The 16,220-nt window shown below is 35.7% G+C and overlaps 2 protein-coding genes and 3 long non-coding RNA genes across 6 annotated transcripts; 3 read left to right on the top strand and 2 right to left on the bottom strand.

Moving 5' to 3' along the window:
* Positions 1 to 181: 181 nt before the first annotated feature.
* On the bottom strand, positions 182 to 4,184 carry LOC143451456 (uncharacterized). Its single transcript, XR_013114853.1, has 2 exons — positions 480 to 4,184; positions 182 to 417 (listed from the first exon to the last, which is right to left on the bottom strand). It is a non-coding gene; the product is annotated as an uncharacterized LOC143451456 (long non-coding RNA).
* LOC143451457 (uncharacterized) lies at positions 182 to 4,197 on the bottom strand. 2 transcript variants are annotated; one of them, XR_013114855.1, is made up of 3 exons: positions 4,096 to 4,197; positions 3,737 to 3,925; positions 182 to 1,623 (listed from the first exon to the last, which is right to left on the bottom strand). It is a non-coding gene; the product is annotated as an uncharacterized LOC143451457 (long non-coding RNA). The 2 variants fall into 2 exon arrangements; XR_013114854.1 differs by having other exon boundaries at positions 182 to 3,925.
* Positions 4,198 to 7,487: 3,290 nt separating this feature from the next.
* On the top strand, positions 7,488 to 9,654 carry LOC143451835 (coiled-coil domain-containing protein 25-like). The gene has a single exon (XM_076952581.1). It carries the CDS (start codon positions 8,595 to 8,597, stop codon positions 9,252 to 9,254), a length of 660 nt encoding a protein of 219 aa, XP_076808696.1. The 5' UTR covers positions 7,488 to 8,594; the 3' UTR covers positions 9,255 to 9,654.
* Positions 9,655 to 9,669: 15 nt separating this feature from the next.
* LOC143451834 (phenylalanine--tRNA ligase, mitochondrial-like) lies at positions 9,670 to 13,144 on the top strand. The gene is made up of 8 exons (XM_076952580.1): positions 9,670 to 10,058; positions 10,874 to 10,997; positions 11,140 to 11,351; positions 11,514 to 11,673; positions 11,787 to 11,918; positions 12,072 to 12,232; positions 12,389 to 12,540; positions 12,798 to 13,144. Exons 1-8 carry the CDS (start codon positions 9,681 to 9,683, stop codon positions 12,934 to 12,936), a joined length of 1,458 nt encoding a protein of 485 aa, XP_076808695.1. The 5' UTR covers positions 9,670 to 9,680; the 3' UTR covers positions 12,937 to 13,144.
* Positions 13,145 to 14,947: 1,803 nt separating this feature from the next.
* On the top strand, positions 14,948 to 16,121 carry LOC143451459 (uncharacterized). The gene is made up of 2 exons (XR_013114856.1): positions 14,948 to 15,239; positions 15,409 to 16,121. It is a non-coding gene; the product is annotated as an uncharacterized LOC143451459 (long non-coding RNA).
* The last annotated feature ends 99 nt before the right edge of the window (positions 16,122 to 16,220 follow it).

Genomic DNA, 16,220 nt, shown 5'->3' on the forward strand with positions numbered 1-16,220 from the left:
ACTATACAAAAGCTTAGAATTCGTTTATTATTAGCACCTTGGGAGGACCAGGCCATTTTGGTCATAACATCCGAATGGCCACAATAATTGAAGCTGCTATAACACGTTTTAACAACACCAAAAACTTAAAACTCATCATTTATTTCATTAAGAATACAAAGCAACATGAAAGTCGATGTCAATAAGTGAAATTGAAATTTAGAGACACGATTGTCACCGTTGTGCAGCATAATTGACACAAAAAAATGAGAAAAATTTAAAAAAGATTAAAAAACTGGTCATAATATTCGAAGACTAAGCAGTAATCATCTGCAACGCTGGATGTCACAAAGCTTGTGCTTGGATTTTTTGTGACGTAAGTGGTAATCCATCGAATTCCTCTTCTACAGTGTGTAAAATTTCGGCATTCTCCTATTGCTTGATTCGATTAAACAACAGGTTAAAACCAATTGGTAACCAGGAAAGTCTATCTGCATTACCATGTTTTGACGCCGGCTTGTACTGAAGTTCGTATTGGAACGCCATCAGTGTGATCGCCCACCATTGCAATCACTGTGCAGTCAACATAAGAAGCTTCTTTGTGGGTGGGAAAATTGACACCAGCAGTTTCTTGTCTGTGATCAAGACAAATTTTCTACAACATAGGAACTGATAAAACTTGTTACCACGTAAATAATTGACAGCGCTTCCTTTTCAATCTGCGAATATCTTTTTCACATTTCTGTCAGTGTTTTGGAAGCATGTGCGATTGGTCGTTCTACAACGTCGTGATCTTGCATAAGAGCTGCTCCAATTCCATATTGTGAAGCATCTGTAGCCAGAATAAGAAGCTTGGTGTCATCATAGTGACTCAGCTTAATCACAGCAATTATATCCACTTTGACCCACCGAAAGGCAGTTTCATAGGCTTCAGACCACTTGAATTTAGCTGTCTTCTTAAGCAGTGGGTTTGCTTTGTCAGGTAAGCTCTTGATGAAGTGATCGTAGTAAATGATTTTTCTCAAAAATGTTTGTAACTCCTGAAGATTCTGGGGCTTGGGCAACTATTGAAATGCTTCGACTGACGTATTGGAAGATCGTTTCTCATCCTTGTCGATGATATGCCCGAGGTATTCGACAGAATTTTTAAAAAATTCGCGTTTAGCCAATTTAATGCAGAAGCCATACTCGCCTAAATTTTTCCACCATGCCGTTCTTAATCGATTTTGCAGTAAATTCTTCTAAAGTGTAACGAGTCCCATGTCAGTAAAGGGTATTGATCAACTTCGATTAAGCATTTGATGTCACCACAGATCCTAATGGTTCCACTTGGTTTGGAGATAATAACTATGGGTGCAGTCCCATCACTGTAAGCTACAGGTTGTTAAATGCCATTTTCAACAAACCTGTCCATTTCCTTTTTTACTCCTTCATTGCAAACAGGATGGGCCTGGGCTTGAAAATGCAAGGTTGGCGCCTAGCTTTATGTGAATCGATCCCTTCACTTGTGAGCATTTCCCCAGCTACGAGCTGAAAAGTTCCGGACACCTTCGGTGTAGTTACTCAATCCAACCATCTTGGGAATGTTCACTTTTGTTAAATTCTCTGACAAGGCTTGTTTAGAACGCGTTGGACAGGAAGTAACTGTAACGAAATTATGTCACGCGTTATTCACAGTATTTTGTATTTTACCGTTTTTGTGACTTTGTTCTCTAGTGCGTTGATTGGTTGCAATTACCGTTGTTTGTCTCACGTTTTGTGCACTTTTATCTTATCACTAATTTGGCACCTTGCCTTTTGTACCCTATAAAAGCCGTTCGTTAAGTGATTTGAGTAGGTCGGTTTTGGTTTTGGGTCGTAGAGTCTGTTGAATAAAATGAGTTGATTTCTTGGGTTTTACTGGTGGTGTCGCGGGTTCACCGTGAATGTGGAAATTGAGCCTGGCTACACGAAAGAAAAAGTTCTGTTACATAACATCAACTTTATGACCATCTGAAGTACCTTCTAGAGCTGACATACCCCTGTACGTTGCACCAAACGCATCACTCCAGTCTAACCCAAATAGATTAGTGCCCCCTTCTTTGTTAACTATGACTAGCTTTAACTTTTGAGGGGTTTCTCCACCAAGCTCAATCGAGTGTGTTGAATGATGACGTCTCTAATTTGTTCATCAACGTAGCTAGATCACTGCACGTTGATCACTGATGACGTTTGCAGGCAATATCTGGTGATCAGGTGGAGTGCCGCTATCTAATCTGTGTATGACTATCCTGGTTGCATACAACAGTTATAAAATGCAAATCTTGCGGCTTGAATGTGAACAGTATCTTTGAATTGCAAAGATAGTTGTGCGATTAGTTTTGCAAAAAACTCATCCGCAACATGTTCATCACCAAACAAATTTTCAAGAAATACATAGGTTTCGGAACCAACCCATGTTAGCAAACAAGCTCTTTTTATTTTTACGGCCATGACGTTGTAAATGTTCATTTGATGCTTTAACCTCTGCAGGTAGTTGTTTTCTTTTGTTGAAGGTATCAAACACTGGATCAGATGTGTCTTTTTTTGCAAGTTTCACCTGCTGCATACTGCTAAACGCACATATGAAGTTCTCTTGCTTTTCTCATCGCTTACTGGATTTCATCCATGGCTAAGTTCTTTTTAATGACTCACGCGGCCCCCACTGTATTTTCTGTGATACAGAAGACTGTGTAAAACTTGGTCAACACCAACATGAAACTATAAATGATTTCTGAACTCACATAGTTCAGAATATTTGCTTGCTTTATGAAAAAATGCCAAACAGAAAAAAGCTAATTACTACTAGAGAGGCGTGTACACATTCTTAGAAAAAACAAATGCCAGAGGGAGTAAACACAATTTACAAAAACACATTAAGGTTAGGCTATATAACACAAATCATATCTATATCATACCATACTTTCCCGTGGCATGATATTGAAATTAACATTTTTTTAGAATGTTCAGTGGTGAGGTGCCATGAGGTTAATAAGGGGGAAGGGGGGTAATGAGTTATGACTATGAGTACAGACTATGACTTATGACTAAACATGCTTTTGCAACCAAAATGGACAGTCAATTGTCAAATATTTGGCTTCTAAAATGCACCTAAATCCTTTTCATTGATGAAAGATAAATACAAATAAATTGTTGTTCTGTTTCTGTTATTTATAAACTGTTGTTTGTTTCTGTTTTTTGATTTTGCAATAGGGTGGGGCGTGAGGTCTTTGGCATTGTTAAAATAGGGACGCGTCTCAAAAAATTTACGAACCCCTGTTTTAGAACGAAAGAAAGTCTGGAAGTACAGTGGAACCTCTGTTAACTACCACCCTGTTATCATGGCCACTTCAATGCGGCACGAAATATCATCTATTCCATTGCAATTAACACCATTCTGTTTCGCCAACGTGACCACTCCTTATCCAGACAGGGACCACAATAAAGTTGGCACAAAGCAACTCATTCAGCTCCGCCTAACATGACTATTAATATATTATAACCGATCCATTCACAAACTTTTCAACTCACAATTGTCAAATCATAACTAATTAATTGCAGCAGCGCGGTATGCATCGAGGACTGTGTTTTAGCGATGGCTGCCACTATTTCACCAAAAAAATCGTGCGTTCAGAAGCTATTTTGTAACTCATTAACATAATAATAATGCCCAATCTACTTTCTAATCTAAATCTAACTCCAATAAAACTATAAATGGCTGAAATCAATTTTTGCATACCCATTCTCATATCCTAACCAGCATGTCTTTACGAAATGACTATTTCACTCTATGTAGCCCAGTTTGCCTTTCATGGTAGCTGCACATCTGAGATAAATTTCAAGAAAGCGTTTTGTACACTTGATTTTGTACAAATGAATGGCTGCCCAACAGCCGAAAATGTAAAATGCGACTTTGCGGTTGTGGTACCTAGTAAAGAGAGACATCACAATGCTTTGCCTAATACACAAAGTAATGACATAATCATAATAAGGAAAAAAAATTTGCAAAATGTTTAAAATCAACGAAGCGTGACGAATGAATGAGCACAGCTGGCTTCGTACATTCAGTCAGTCATAATGTTAGGCTAAATTTCCCACCCGATTCATCTGCTTTCCGCCCATTGAAATCGTTGAAAATGCTGTAATATTTTCCCATTCGAATGGCAGGAAGTATGCCTTTCTTAACCTAGCTAGAGTAAGATATATGCATTTGGAATGGGGAGATGTTTACTTCGGCAGAAATATGGTTTGTGGGAAACCCCATTGCTGAAAGCAGGTCCATTTTATTGGGCGGAAAAATAGACGAATGGGGTTCACAAACCATATTTGTGCCGAAGTAAAATTATCCCCATTCCAAAGGCATATATCTTACTCTAGGGTAAGAAAGGCATACTTTCAACCATTGGAATGGGAAAAAATTCCCGAACTCTGGACCATTTTAATGGGCGGAAAGTAGACGAATGGGGTGAATTTCCAATAGCGGCTTTAACTGCACAGGAAAAAAGTGACTTATAACGTGCCAAAAATTAGCTTCTCTGGCTAAATAATAAGTGAAGTGGCTTGATAAAAAACTTCATGGCTAATTAATTGCCCACGCGGAACGTATTTAGCTGATAGGACCTATTTTAGGTAAATGTTGGATACATGTGTGCCATTCACAAAATATTTCATTCCGGCTAAACATTTTCCAATTACAGTTAAAAGAAGTGACTGATAATGCTCCAAATTAACTTTTTCCGCTAAATAATAACCGAACTGGCCAACTGACAGACACATTTACTAAAGAAATTACATCAGGAGAAAGATAGCCAACTTGTGAAACCTTGTCTTAATATCAACCAATTGTTGGATATTAACGGGCTGCAACAAAAATGGAGTCATTACAGCTAAATATTTCACGCCGATGCGACGAAAAAGTAGTAATGTCTCAGAGTAAGCTTCCTGAACCAAAACAGCATTTGGCTTATTTTTCGCCGTTTTAAACCTAAACTAACAATGCATGCTGTGGCATAAAGTAATTCGTTTCCATGTGGGCTAAATGTGACTATCCAAAACCTTAAAATTCCTATAAATAAGTTATTGTAATTGTTAGACAGTTATTAGTGCAACCTATGTCCTGTGCACAATCTTCCAAAACTACACCTTTTTTGCACTTACAATTCATATTACTTTTATTAACTCGAAGCTAATTTTATTTCAGATGCTTTACTGACTATTGTAGCCAAAATCATAGACTCTGATTAAAAGAGTCAAAATCAATATTTTGTGGAATTAACAGTTTGCTTTTCAAACCATAACATGGGCACAAACCCGAAAGTGGTATATTATTACACTCAACTACATGCAAATTTTCGGTGTCAGCAATTTCAAAAGCATTTCGGGCTTCGTTTTGATCTTTGATCATATACTATCGGAGAAGAAATTGATATGCTGACCGGAAAAAAATTATTTCGATACTCCCGAATTCTGGAATCCCGTCATGAATAGCTCTTACCACCAAGCATCCAATCTTATACTTTATTCCATTAATTTCTTTCTGCCATATAGGCAGGGTTGCCATCGGTCTCAACTCAAAAATAAGCACGACTAGGAAACGAAAGACGAATATCACTTTAAAAAATGCACAACAGGAGAAAGCAACCAATGTTCCTAACAAAAAAACAAAAAAAAACGAGACACTATCTGCATGTTTTTAAATTTTGTATCTCTTTGGTACAAAATGGTATACTAAAGGTGTCAAAATGCCCAAAATACGAACCTCTGCCCTAAAAATAAGACGAAAATAAGGACGCAAGTGAAAATAAGGACATTTCTTAGAAAAAAGGAAAAAAACATTTTCTAAGACAAGGACCTTCAAAATAAGGACAAATCTTAGAAATAAGGACGGTATGGCAACCCTGCATATAGGCCTACTTTGCTGTATTCTTAAAAGAAGCTCTGCTGGTAAGAAACTTAAAAAAAGAGTGCTTTGCTTCGAATCTCATGCACCACATCTTTGAAGAAGCACCAAGATTTTCTATGTCTGTGGGCACATGTAGTAGATAATGCTGTTTCGGTATTAAGTTAACTTCGGGAAAAGCCTGTTTAAACAAATTCAAATAAGAAGATATAATTAAGTAATCGAACATATGGTATTGCACCACATGAAGTTTTCGCAGACAAAACAATAATTGTAATTTTTAGTAAACAGAGGAAACACTTATATGCATCAAAAGAACATTTGATATATTGACTTATAATGAACGGCATCATTCTTGCAAGCTGCAGCATTTGCGATGCAGATTGGCGTAACTTTTTGTCTTTCTTTATATGATGCGACATTATTTTTGATGGCTTCTTTTCTTTTTCAAAGTAGCAGTAAGGAAAATTGGAAAGATGATCATTAAATGTTGAAAGACTAATACTTGACAATTCATTAATGAAGTAGTTAAGCACGCACAAAATGATACGAGGGAGACAGCGCTCTAACACAATATGCATCACATTCTGAGGAGTAGACATAAATGGATCAAAATGAGGTACGTCGAAAACAAACGAGCGTCTGCTTATTCCCCATTCTCTGGAGTTCGTTTCGATACTTTTGCAGTTTTCTTTATGAGTAATAACATCTCTTAATAGAAATTCGTCCTCCCCAGACTTAGTTTGAATTTCGTTTGAGTGGCATAACAATGGCGGCACTTCCTGTATGCAAAGATAATACCCTCTTTCGGTCCCAACACCTCATGAGCAGCCGGAGTATCTGCTAAAATCGCAGCTAACGCTCCATGAACATTCAACTTGTCATCATAGCATGCAACGGTACATAGCCTATATACACTGAAAGGTAGAATTAAAGAAACGGAATCCCAACTTGAGGCGCAATACGCTTATCAATAACAGGAAATGATTTGGAATTTTAGACTCGACAGTTTACAGGTTAGGTGTTAGTTCTAACAAAAAAAAATTTAATAAAAGAAAATAAATGTCAATCAACATTGTCTTTTTTTAGAATGACAATGCGGTTATTACTGGGTCAATCGTACAGATACAATTGTTTACAAATTAAATCGTCAATCACATAGGGGTTATTTCGAATTTGGCGAGTTCATGATGCAATGTAGATAACATGTTTACAAAATAGAAAGATAATTAGGAAGTTATCTTTGTACAATGAGTTCAAAAGTGTAGGGTAGATAACGTGTTTACGAAACAAATTGTCAATCAACTATTCTTCGGTAGGTTAGCAATTATGTCGTGAACTGAGAATGAAATTATGGCAAGTATGACGTTATGTAATAATAACGCGGTAAATAGCAGATACATAATTATAACTTCACAACTTGGAAGACAATGGAAACAATATCTTCCATATTCGATATGCGTCTTCCAGTTCCAATGACGTCGCAGGAGTTGCCAGAATGAAATTCAAGTATATTCGAACTGCGTTAAATGAGACTGGGGCTCCATGCTATTTGACCCTCAGCTAGTATCCTAGCAGGTACTACCCCTCCATGCAGAGCAAACCTGGGAGCAATGAGAACTAAGGTGTAACTTCAAGATCCCCAAGACTGCAGAACTGTCGAACTTAAGCCATTCCTCCGGATAAGGTTTAACGTCATACACAGGAACTCTTCGAAAACTCTTCGGAACTTTCCTCTCTTCGACGTAGACATTTAGAATGGAACTTACAAAACGTTTTCAATTTTTTTGGTCAATTTTCGATCTTTTTACGACGTTTGACCGCGATTTTGGACATCGTTCCCCCCGGGAAGTTTGACTTTATAGTGATCTTTAAAAAAAATTCAATTTTTGTGTTATGGATTTAACTAATTATTATTGGTTTAATGGCCGCGCTAGTTGTTACCAATCGTTGTTAACGTTATATTTCTTGAGCACGTTTTAAAAGCCTTTTCGACTATGGCACTTTTTCCTGTTCATTGGCGCATGTTAGTAACAACTGGCTTGATTTTTAGTCCCCACCGCGCTTTTGACGAATAATAAATGAATAAATAAAATTTCTGCTCGCTTGATTTTGTCATGACAGTGTCTGCTTTCTTGACTAGAGTTTTCTTCTAACCTGACCGCCTATATTTAGAAACAAGATATGTGACCTACATATGGTGAAATAGGCCTAGTCACTCCGATTTGTTTTTATGAAAGTAGCCTACTGCTTTAGTGCGACTGCAAACTACATATTTGCTAAACTAAATATAATAATAATACTGTACTTTGATTTGACAAGTATCTTCAGACAATTTTCATTTTAGTCTTCAGTAATAACCAACAATTTGAAAACATCACAAATTGATGTTTGCTGTAACTAGAAAAAGTAAAACTTCTTTCAAGTTGCGTTTTGTTGAAAATTATCGATTGGTGAATTATTTGCAGTGAAATACTTTAGTTGCAACCTCTCCAATGACTAGTTTACACAATGTTTAGGAATATTTTTAGGTAACGTTTTCATACTATTTAAGTGATGCAAACAGCAGTCTTGCCAAAGAATAAAATTTTAGGTTACTGCAAACGTTTTGGCTGAGAGATTGATGCTTCTGTTGTTGCCATCTTTCCATACCAGTACGTAGATAGTACATACAACTTAGTTGAATTTTTTTTTGTCAATGATACTGTTTGTGTACAAGCCAAACGTTAGGAAAATGGTATTTTACTTTATAAGTAAAATAAGTGCTGAGCCCTATACCATTTATATGGGCATTGATAAGCATGAAAATGAGGACCTAATTAAATATGGTTGGCCTGAAGATGTGTGGTTTCATGTGGATAAAGTTTCATCTGCTCATGTATATTTACGCCTAAAAAAGGGACAAGTAATTGAAGATATTCCCTCAGAGGTAATATCTGATTGTGCCCAATTAGTTAAAGCGAACAGTATTCAAGGAAATAAAATGAATAACATTCAAGTTGTTTATACCCCATGGGCAAATCTTAAAAAAACAGGGAATATGGCTGTTGGGCAAGTTGGATTTCATAAACAAAAAGAGGTCAAAACAGTGCATGTTGAGAAAAGGATTAATGAAACTGTTAATCGGTTAAACAAAACAAAGATTGAAAAGCAACCGGATTTGATGCAAGAAAAAGAAGACAGAGACAGGGAAGAGCGTAATGAATTAAAACAACAAATGAATGAGCAAAGGTTAAAAGAAAGAGGTGAAATTCGCAAACGAAAAGAGGAACAAGAATTGCGATCATATAAATCTTTATTTGCCGATGCTGATATGAAAAGCAACCAAGATGGAAATAACTCTGATGACTTTATGTAAAAAAGTTACGTATGTGAATTTTTCATATTTTAAAACAGTTTTCTGTTTTGTTGTGTGCAGTGTTATGGTGTCTGCTAAAGTTATGATAGGTTATGTCAGATGTTTTTTTGGCTATTTTTATCATACTAGATACAATATAACTTTATGTCAATTGTTTATTTTTTGGTGTAAACAAACCAAATTAAACACTTGACCTTAATGCTATATAACTTGTATGCATAATTTGTGTAACTGTAATATTACTAAATAAGATATAAGACATGCATGTGTTGTTTGAATGGGTTTAATGGCTGTATTGTTTTTAGATGTGTAATTTTAGTAAAATGCAGTGTACAAAAACTTGAAATAGTCTATGAGTCAATCTAAACTACGTGTGACTATTTTTGTGTATGTTTCTTAGCTAGCTTAAAGGTGTCTTGTTAAGAGATGCCTTACTCTATTCAGTTGAAGAGGTTGTTTTCAACAGGAGAGAAAGTTGCAATTTTGTCTTTTAAAAATATTTTTCCACTGGAAACAAATACTACCACTTGTACATACTGCTGCAGCCAACATGTGAGCAAAAGGAAGTATTATAAACAGACAGCTTTCGGAATCCAAAAGCTTACAGTGAGATCCATTTATAACAACCCTGCTCAGTTGCAAGTTAGTGGAAAAAAGGAACCTGAAAAGACACCACAAATTTTACATGTTGCTGAAAGAGAATATTTCCATGATGAATGGACAAATTTGTCTCCCAAAATTTTGGATGCTGTAGAAAAAAAATTGCACCTTCGAAACGACCACCCTATTTCTTTAATGAAAGAGGTTTGTAAGCATGTACAATGTATATTTTAGAGGAACAAGGGGAACAGACTTAAGACGGACGCTGGCCACTTTGGCAAACAACACAAAATCTAATATTTTTATTGCATTTCTTGAGGTACTGCATTTAGATTAAAAGCTTCATTTGTTTTTGGTTAAAACTTGATGCTTGTCGAGATACTAAGACTTTAATTTTGTACACAGAATAGCCTCGTAGCCTAAATAGGTTCAGTGGCTCCGCTAATTGTTACCAGCAATTATTACCTTAATTATTATTTAACATGTTTTAAGCCTTTTTGGCTTTGTGACTTTTTCCCATTTATTGGCAAGTGCTAGTAGCAATTGACTTGATTTTTATAGTGTCCAGTGTCCACCGTACTTTTGACGAAAGTTAAAACAACTGATTGATTGAAATCTACTTAACAGGCTCTACCACGTACCTAACAGCCTTAGGTTGCTACAATCCTTACCTGCTTGATGGTTTTTTGAAGACAGAAACTGACTCTCCACTCGATTTCTAAAGCAAAACTGCATTATAAAAATGACATTCTCTATTCACTATAGCTAGTCTCTATTTTCATTCTGTAATCTCTTCACCTGATTGTAGCATGGCTAACTGTAGGAAAACTAAAACTGATAAAAACAATCTAAAATGACAAGATTTCGGTATATCAAATCTAAAATGACTGTAACTATAAAATGTTTTGGTCCAGTGTTAATAAATTTATGATCTATACATGCATCTTTTTGTCTGATCCACAGAAGTTTTTCATATTATATTTTTCAATTGGCAAGTTGGTTATAAGTTTGTGTTGTAGGTTATTGTTCAACATTTCTATAAAAACTACACCAGAGGAGGAAATCCAATCTTTGCTGTATTTGATAACTTATCACCAGTTGTGACACCAGAGCAAAATTTTGATCAACTTTTGATTCCCAGTGGTATGTTTGGGTTAATTTTAAATAGAACTTACGGTGTTATGTTTAGGAATGTAAGTTCTAGGTAATTTAGCCTAACTTTTGAATAATTTCAATGCTACAGTGCAGTATTGTTTCCAATCATGTGTAACATACAAAAATGCAGATCATGTGAGCAGACGAAAATCAGATAACTACTACATTAATAAGTCCTACATGTTGAGAGCACATACATCAGCCCATGAGCATGATCTTATTAAATCTGGTTTAAATGCATTTATCACTGTTGGTGATGTCTATCGTCGTGATACAATTGATTCTACACATTTTCCTGTTTTTCACCAACTGGAAGGTGTAAGGCTCTTTAATGCAGAGCAGGTATAACCACTCTTCCTCATATAAATATAACCAATGATTGTTAACCATAGTGCAGCTACTGTAGTGGAAATTCAGAAATAGTGATAGTTTTGTAACGTTATGCTATTAAAATATCCATCAAGTTTATGCTGTATTGCCCATGCTGGAATTTTTGATTTGCAGCTGTTTGCTACGTCTGATGACAAAACCAGTTTATCACTTTTTGAAAAAGGTGAAAAACTTCATGAAAAGCAAGCATGCCATACTATGGAGGCAGCCAAACTGGTTGAATATAATCTAAAAAAATCTATTGAAAGCTGCATGTTAGAACTTTTTGGAAAAGGTTTTTATCATAACCAAGTGTATAAAATTTTTGTTATAAAATGATTTTTGACTGACATCATACATTACTACAAAATGAAGGAACTGTAAAATATTTACGGTGCTTGTCTTTAGACGTGCAGTGCCGTTGGATTGATGCATATTTTCCATTTACTCACCCATCATTTGAATTAGAGATTAAATACAATGGCGAATGGGTGGAAATGCTGGGGTGTGGTATACTGCAACAGGAAATTCTTAATAAAGGTAATTTTCAGAAATGTCTTTGTGATAGACAACCATCCTTATACACTAAAATTAAGGTAAAAACCCAATATGTTAAATATCATGATCACGGTTTTGCTTGCATTTGTTTCGCTGCATTTGAATCTTAGGCACATAACTATAACTATGTTTTAGCTGGTGCACAGCACCATATGGCATGGGCATTCGGCCTGGGCCTTGAAAGGCTTGCAATGAAGTTATTTGATATTCCTGACATAAGGTATTTCTGGAGCAATGACGAAGCTGTTTTATCTCAGTTCCGTGGTCTCAGTGATGCCAAAAATATAAAATTTAAGGTATCCATTATTTTATTTGAAAGATAATAATTACACGCTTTCATCACCTAGATCTGCTGTTTTTCTTCTAGATTCTACAGAGTCTAGAAAATATTGTGTGCTATATTTTAGTCAGTTTTTGGTTACCCGTGCATTTAATTTCACTTTCGCATTTAGCCTGTAACAAGCAAGCAGCCAGCACTGTACCATGATATTTCATTCTGGGTACCAAAAGAATTTTGTGTCAACGATTTCTACGATCTTGTGCGCAACATTAGTAGCGACATAGTTGAGCAGATTGCAGTGATGGACAAATTTACCAATCCCAAGTATGTTTACAAAACTCTTCATTTTATAACGTTTCTAGTAAAATTTATGTTTATTATTATGTTCATCATGTAAAGTCATGTTCTTGCACGTGATCATATTAATTCCATCAAAAGAATAAGATCATCTGAGAAACAAACGCTTTTCTTTGTCTGAACATGTTAGTCAAATTGTCGCACCATAGTAATACATGTGGTAAACCAATAAATGTTGACATTCCAGACAGTTAAACAGCTTATACTTACCGTTAATTTTGTAGGACGGACCGGACAAGCTACTGTTTCAGAGTATTTTATCGGCATACATCCAGACCTTTAAACAAATTAGAAGTTTCTGAAGTTCATTCCGCGTTGAAAGAAGCTGCTGTGAAGTACTTGGATGTTGATGGTCGCTGGTAGCTCACGCAAAACCTGTGTTTACCTTATTTTGGAAAATACATAAATTGAATCAGAGAGGCTGACAACCTGATTTTGTCATGTAAAAGTCATCTTCTAGTGTTCAATTTTCCAGAAAATCTTAGTGACTTGCGACATGAGGAAAGATGGATAATTCGAGGATAAATGTTTTGTTATTGTGTCATCCTATAATAAACTGGCAACAACTATGGCCAGCGCTATTGAAATATTAAGTAGCTGATAGTGTCCGTCTTGGAACCTGGTATGCATATTCCATAAGCTAGTTTCGGACAAGTAGGAACAAACGTTTCACCAAATGACCAAAATGTTCAATGCTGTGTCTTAATTTTACTAGTTTTTGGCGATGGGGCTCGCCTGGCGTTTGTTAAAAACACCTAAAGAGCTGTGTTCAATTCACACATTACAACTTTTGAGTGTTTTCATCACTGAAAATGTAGACGGTATTTGTCGTACCTTTTAAAGTAGTACCGCAGACGAGGTGCAGCAAGTTTTTGACATTTTCGTTACAATTGCTTAAGCATTGCACTTGGACAACAAAAAGAAAGTTCTTATATGGCTCAATCGTATTTTCCCCAAAATTCATACGAGTGGCCCGTAAAGGACCCATCAATGTTAAACTTATCGATTTTCTTGAAAAGTTTAGACGTTTTAGGTAATAGTTTAAAAAACTCTATTAGACCAATCGGTGGCCAGTGTTTTTCAGTCCGGTAATTTTCCTTGGCAAATGGCGTGTTAAGAACTTTCAGGTTGCATGCATATGTTAGGCTACAATGCACTTAGGGTATGATTTCTTTGGCCAGAAATTATGGTCTTGAGTTGTGCGGGCGCTAGAGATATGTTATTATGTTGGGATTTCATAAAATAAAATCCTCCGGCACATGAAGATCACATGCAAAAGTTCCGAGAATCCCATGTGGGATTTTTTGAGTAATTGTGTTTTTACTAAATTCACTATTACAATAAACCAAACAAATTAGCCCTTTTTACAAGATTGGTCAAATCCTGAAGGCTTGTTGCAAATTAAAGACAAAACACTATGTTAGGGTTCTTCATATTTAAAAAATACAAGTTAAATAGACCTGCCCCATTCTGTATCAACCAAAACTAAACTGGCAAAAAAATTTTACTTTCTAATTCCGCTCATAAAGCTTATCTAGATCTGGTTAGTAGGCTACAGGTAAACACGTTACAAAAAAATAAATGTTTAAGGGACTTGAAGCGCAGTTGTTACAAAACGTTCGAGAAGGAAATAGTTTGCAGGCAATTTAGAGAATCTGTATATTTCGACATTTAACAGGAACTTTATTTCTTGCGACAAAATGCAAACGTATAGTTACTGAAGTCAGAAAATTTTGTTCAATATTTTGATACACTGTTGATTTTCTATTCTTCATACCTCAATTCGTCCGTTTGTAATTTAAACGTTGCAAAAATCAATTTAAATTTGTTCGGAATTCAACAAATTTTCTAAGGTTACTGCTTCATTAAAGCGAAGTTTTACTTTTTAAGTTTCATACGTATATAGGCTACTTGGTCTTGGTTTACCATGGTTATGCAAGATGAGACAAAAATATTATTTTTATTTTTTAAGTCCCTCAATAAATGACGAGAAAATTTATTAAAACTCATACGCGTAATTTCAAGCTATGCCATAGCTATCATAATCTATAAAGCGATTAGTCAATGCATAGGCCTACATCACGTTTTTGAATGAAAGCACTTTTCCGAAAATTGTCTTGACATGGGTGACTTTTCCGACATATTTTTGCAGTCCTTGGATGTATACTGCATTATAACGAGATTCCACTTAACTCAAGAAAAATGAACTTTGAACGTGAAATGCAAAGAAACCTTTATAGGCATATACAAAGCGCTTGACTGCCGCTTACAGGTAATATGGAAAGGGTGTAAAGAGTAACGATAAAAGTTTGATTACAAATAGCAAATGACGAAGTTGTCATGAGTGTATGAGTTGTCATGAGTACTGTATAGAGCCGCGATCTGGGGTTATCTGAGAAAATTGAAAAACTGTATAACACAAAATGTTTCTTTTTTTGCTTAAACCTAGTTAATATTTAATGAACAGAATACTTCTCTTTGATACACCACCTACAAAGCTAATATTTGCTTATGACAACGGCAATGTTTCAACGATCGAGTTAAACTCGAAGATTGTGCGAAGCCCTCCGCTTTAAACTCGGAAACGTATGACGCCAGGACATTAGGATAGGTTTAAGTCTACAGAAAGATAGCTTTGAATGTTCTATATGTGAACTTAAATAGAGGTAAATCGTTTTCTTATTTGGATCAAAGGATGTGTAAGAAAAGGTTGAGCTTGGAGAAAAAGAATAGTTTAACTACGTGTTTTATCTATTACTTATCCGTAACCAGAATAAACAGCCAACTACATATTAGGTCTAAACCTGTCTAATTTATTGTAATACAATTTTTCAGCGTGTAAATTGTAGTGTGTAAATTACAATGAGCGACATAAAGCCATCTGAAATCTTGGACGAACCACCTATATATCATTGCTGGTGGTCGGTAAAAACAGCGGGATGTAAATTGGTTGATCCGGATTCTCAATATCTAGACTTCAATCAGTACGGTTGGTTGTATATTGGAGGTGGGATATTGGTCCTGTTTGTGGTTGTTGGACTTTTCTTCGCCATTTGCAAGGTCACTACCAAGTCACCGAAGTCAAAGACTCAGCACGTCTAAAACTACAAAATGGCACCTTTAAATTTGTTTGTGTAACCGTTTGTGCAGACTTACCAAGCGTTTGACATCTTTTCTCACTTCTTTAATTTGTCACGGTTCGTGTAGAAAAGAACATAGATTTTTTGTGTTGTGTTTGTAGTTGAATTGTTAATGTAATTATTACATCAGCCTATAAAGACATTTACTATAAGAGAAAATGCTATATTGTCTCAACTTTGTAACTGCCTTGAATGTCTTCCAAACCGTTGACTTTTGAGAACGTTTTAATTTGCTCCCTCTTGTTATTCATAACCACAGAAGACATGTATATGTGGGTAGTTTCTACATTATTCCAAACCACGCTTTGGTTGTATCATATGGTAATTTTTGAACACTCTACCTTAGAATGTGACTTTTATTCCAGAATGTTTATATTTTAAGTGTAATAAAGCATAGAATGCAGCTTTTGTCAGTTCTCAATTTTGTACATTACATGTAAAGATCTCTTCAAGGTAACAAGACGATCGAAGATTTGTAGATTGCGTGAGTTATTGCTTAATAGACTA

Source organism: Clavelina lepadiformis, chromosome 4 (assembly GCF_947623445.1).
Source record: "Clavelina lepadiformis chromosome 4, kaClaLepa1.1, whole genome shotgun sequence".
In the NCBI taxonomy this organism is placed as follows: Eukaryota; Metazoa; Chordata; class Ascidiacea; order Aplousobranchia; family Clavelinidae; genus Clavelina; species Clavelina lepadiformis.

Bases quoted from the DNA above. Each gene is read 5' to 3' on its own strand.
- LOC143451834 (XM_076952580.1), top strand. From the start codon at position 9,681: ATGCCTTACTCTATTCAGTTGAAGAGGTTGTTTTCAACAGGAGAGAAA. The intron at 10,998-11,139 runs GTATGTTTGGGT...ACAAAAATGCAG, and splicing joins TCAACTTTTGATTCCCAGTG to ATCATGTGAGCAGACGAAAA. The intron at 11,919-12,071 runs GTAATTTTCAGA...ACTATGTTTTAG, and splicing joins ACAGGAAATTCTTAATAAAG to CTGGTGCACAGCACCATATG.
- LOC143451835 (XM_076952581.1), top strand. From the start codon at position 8,595: ATGATACTGTTTGTGTACAAGCCAAACGTTAGGAAAATGGTATTTTAC.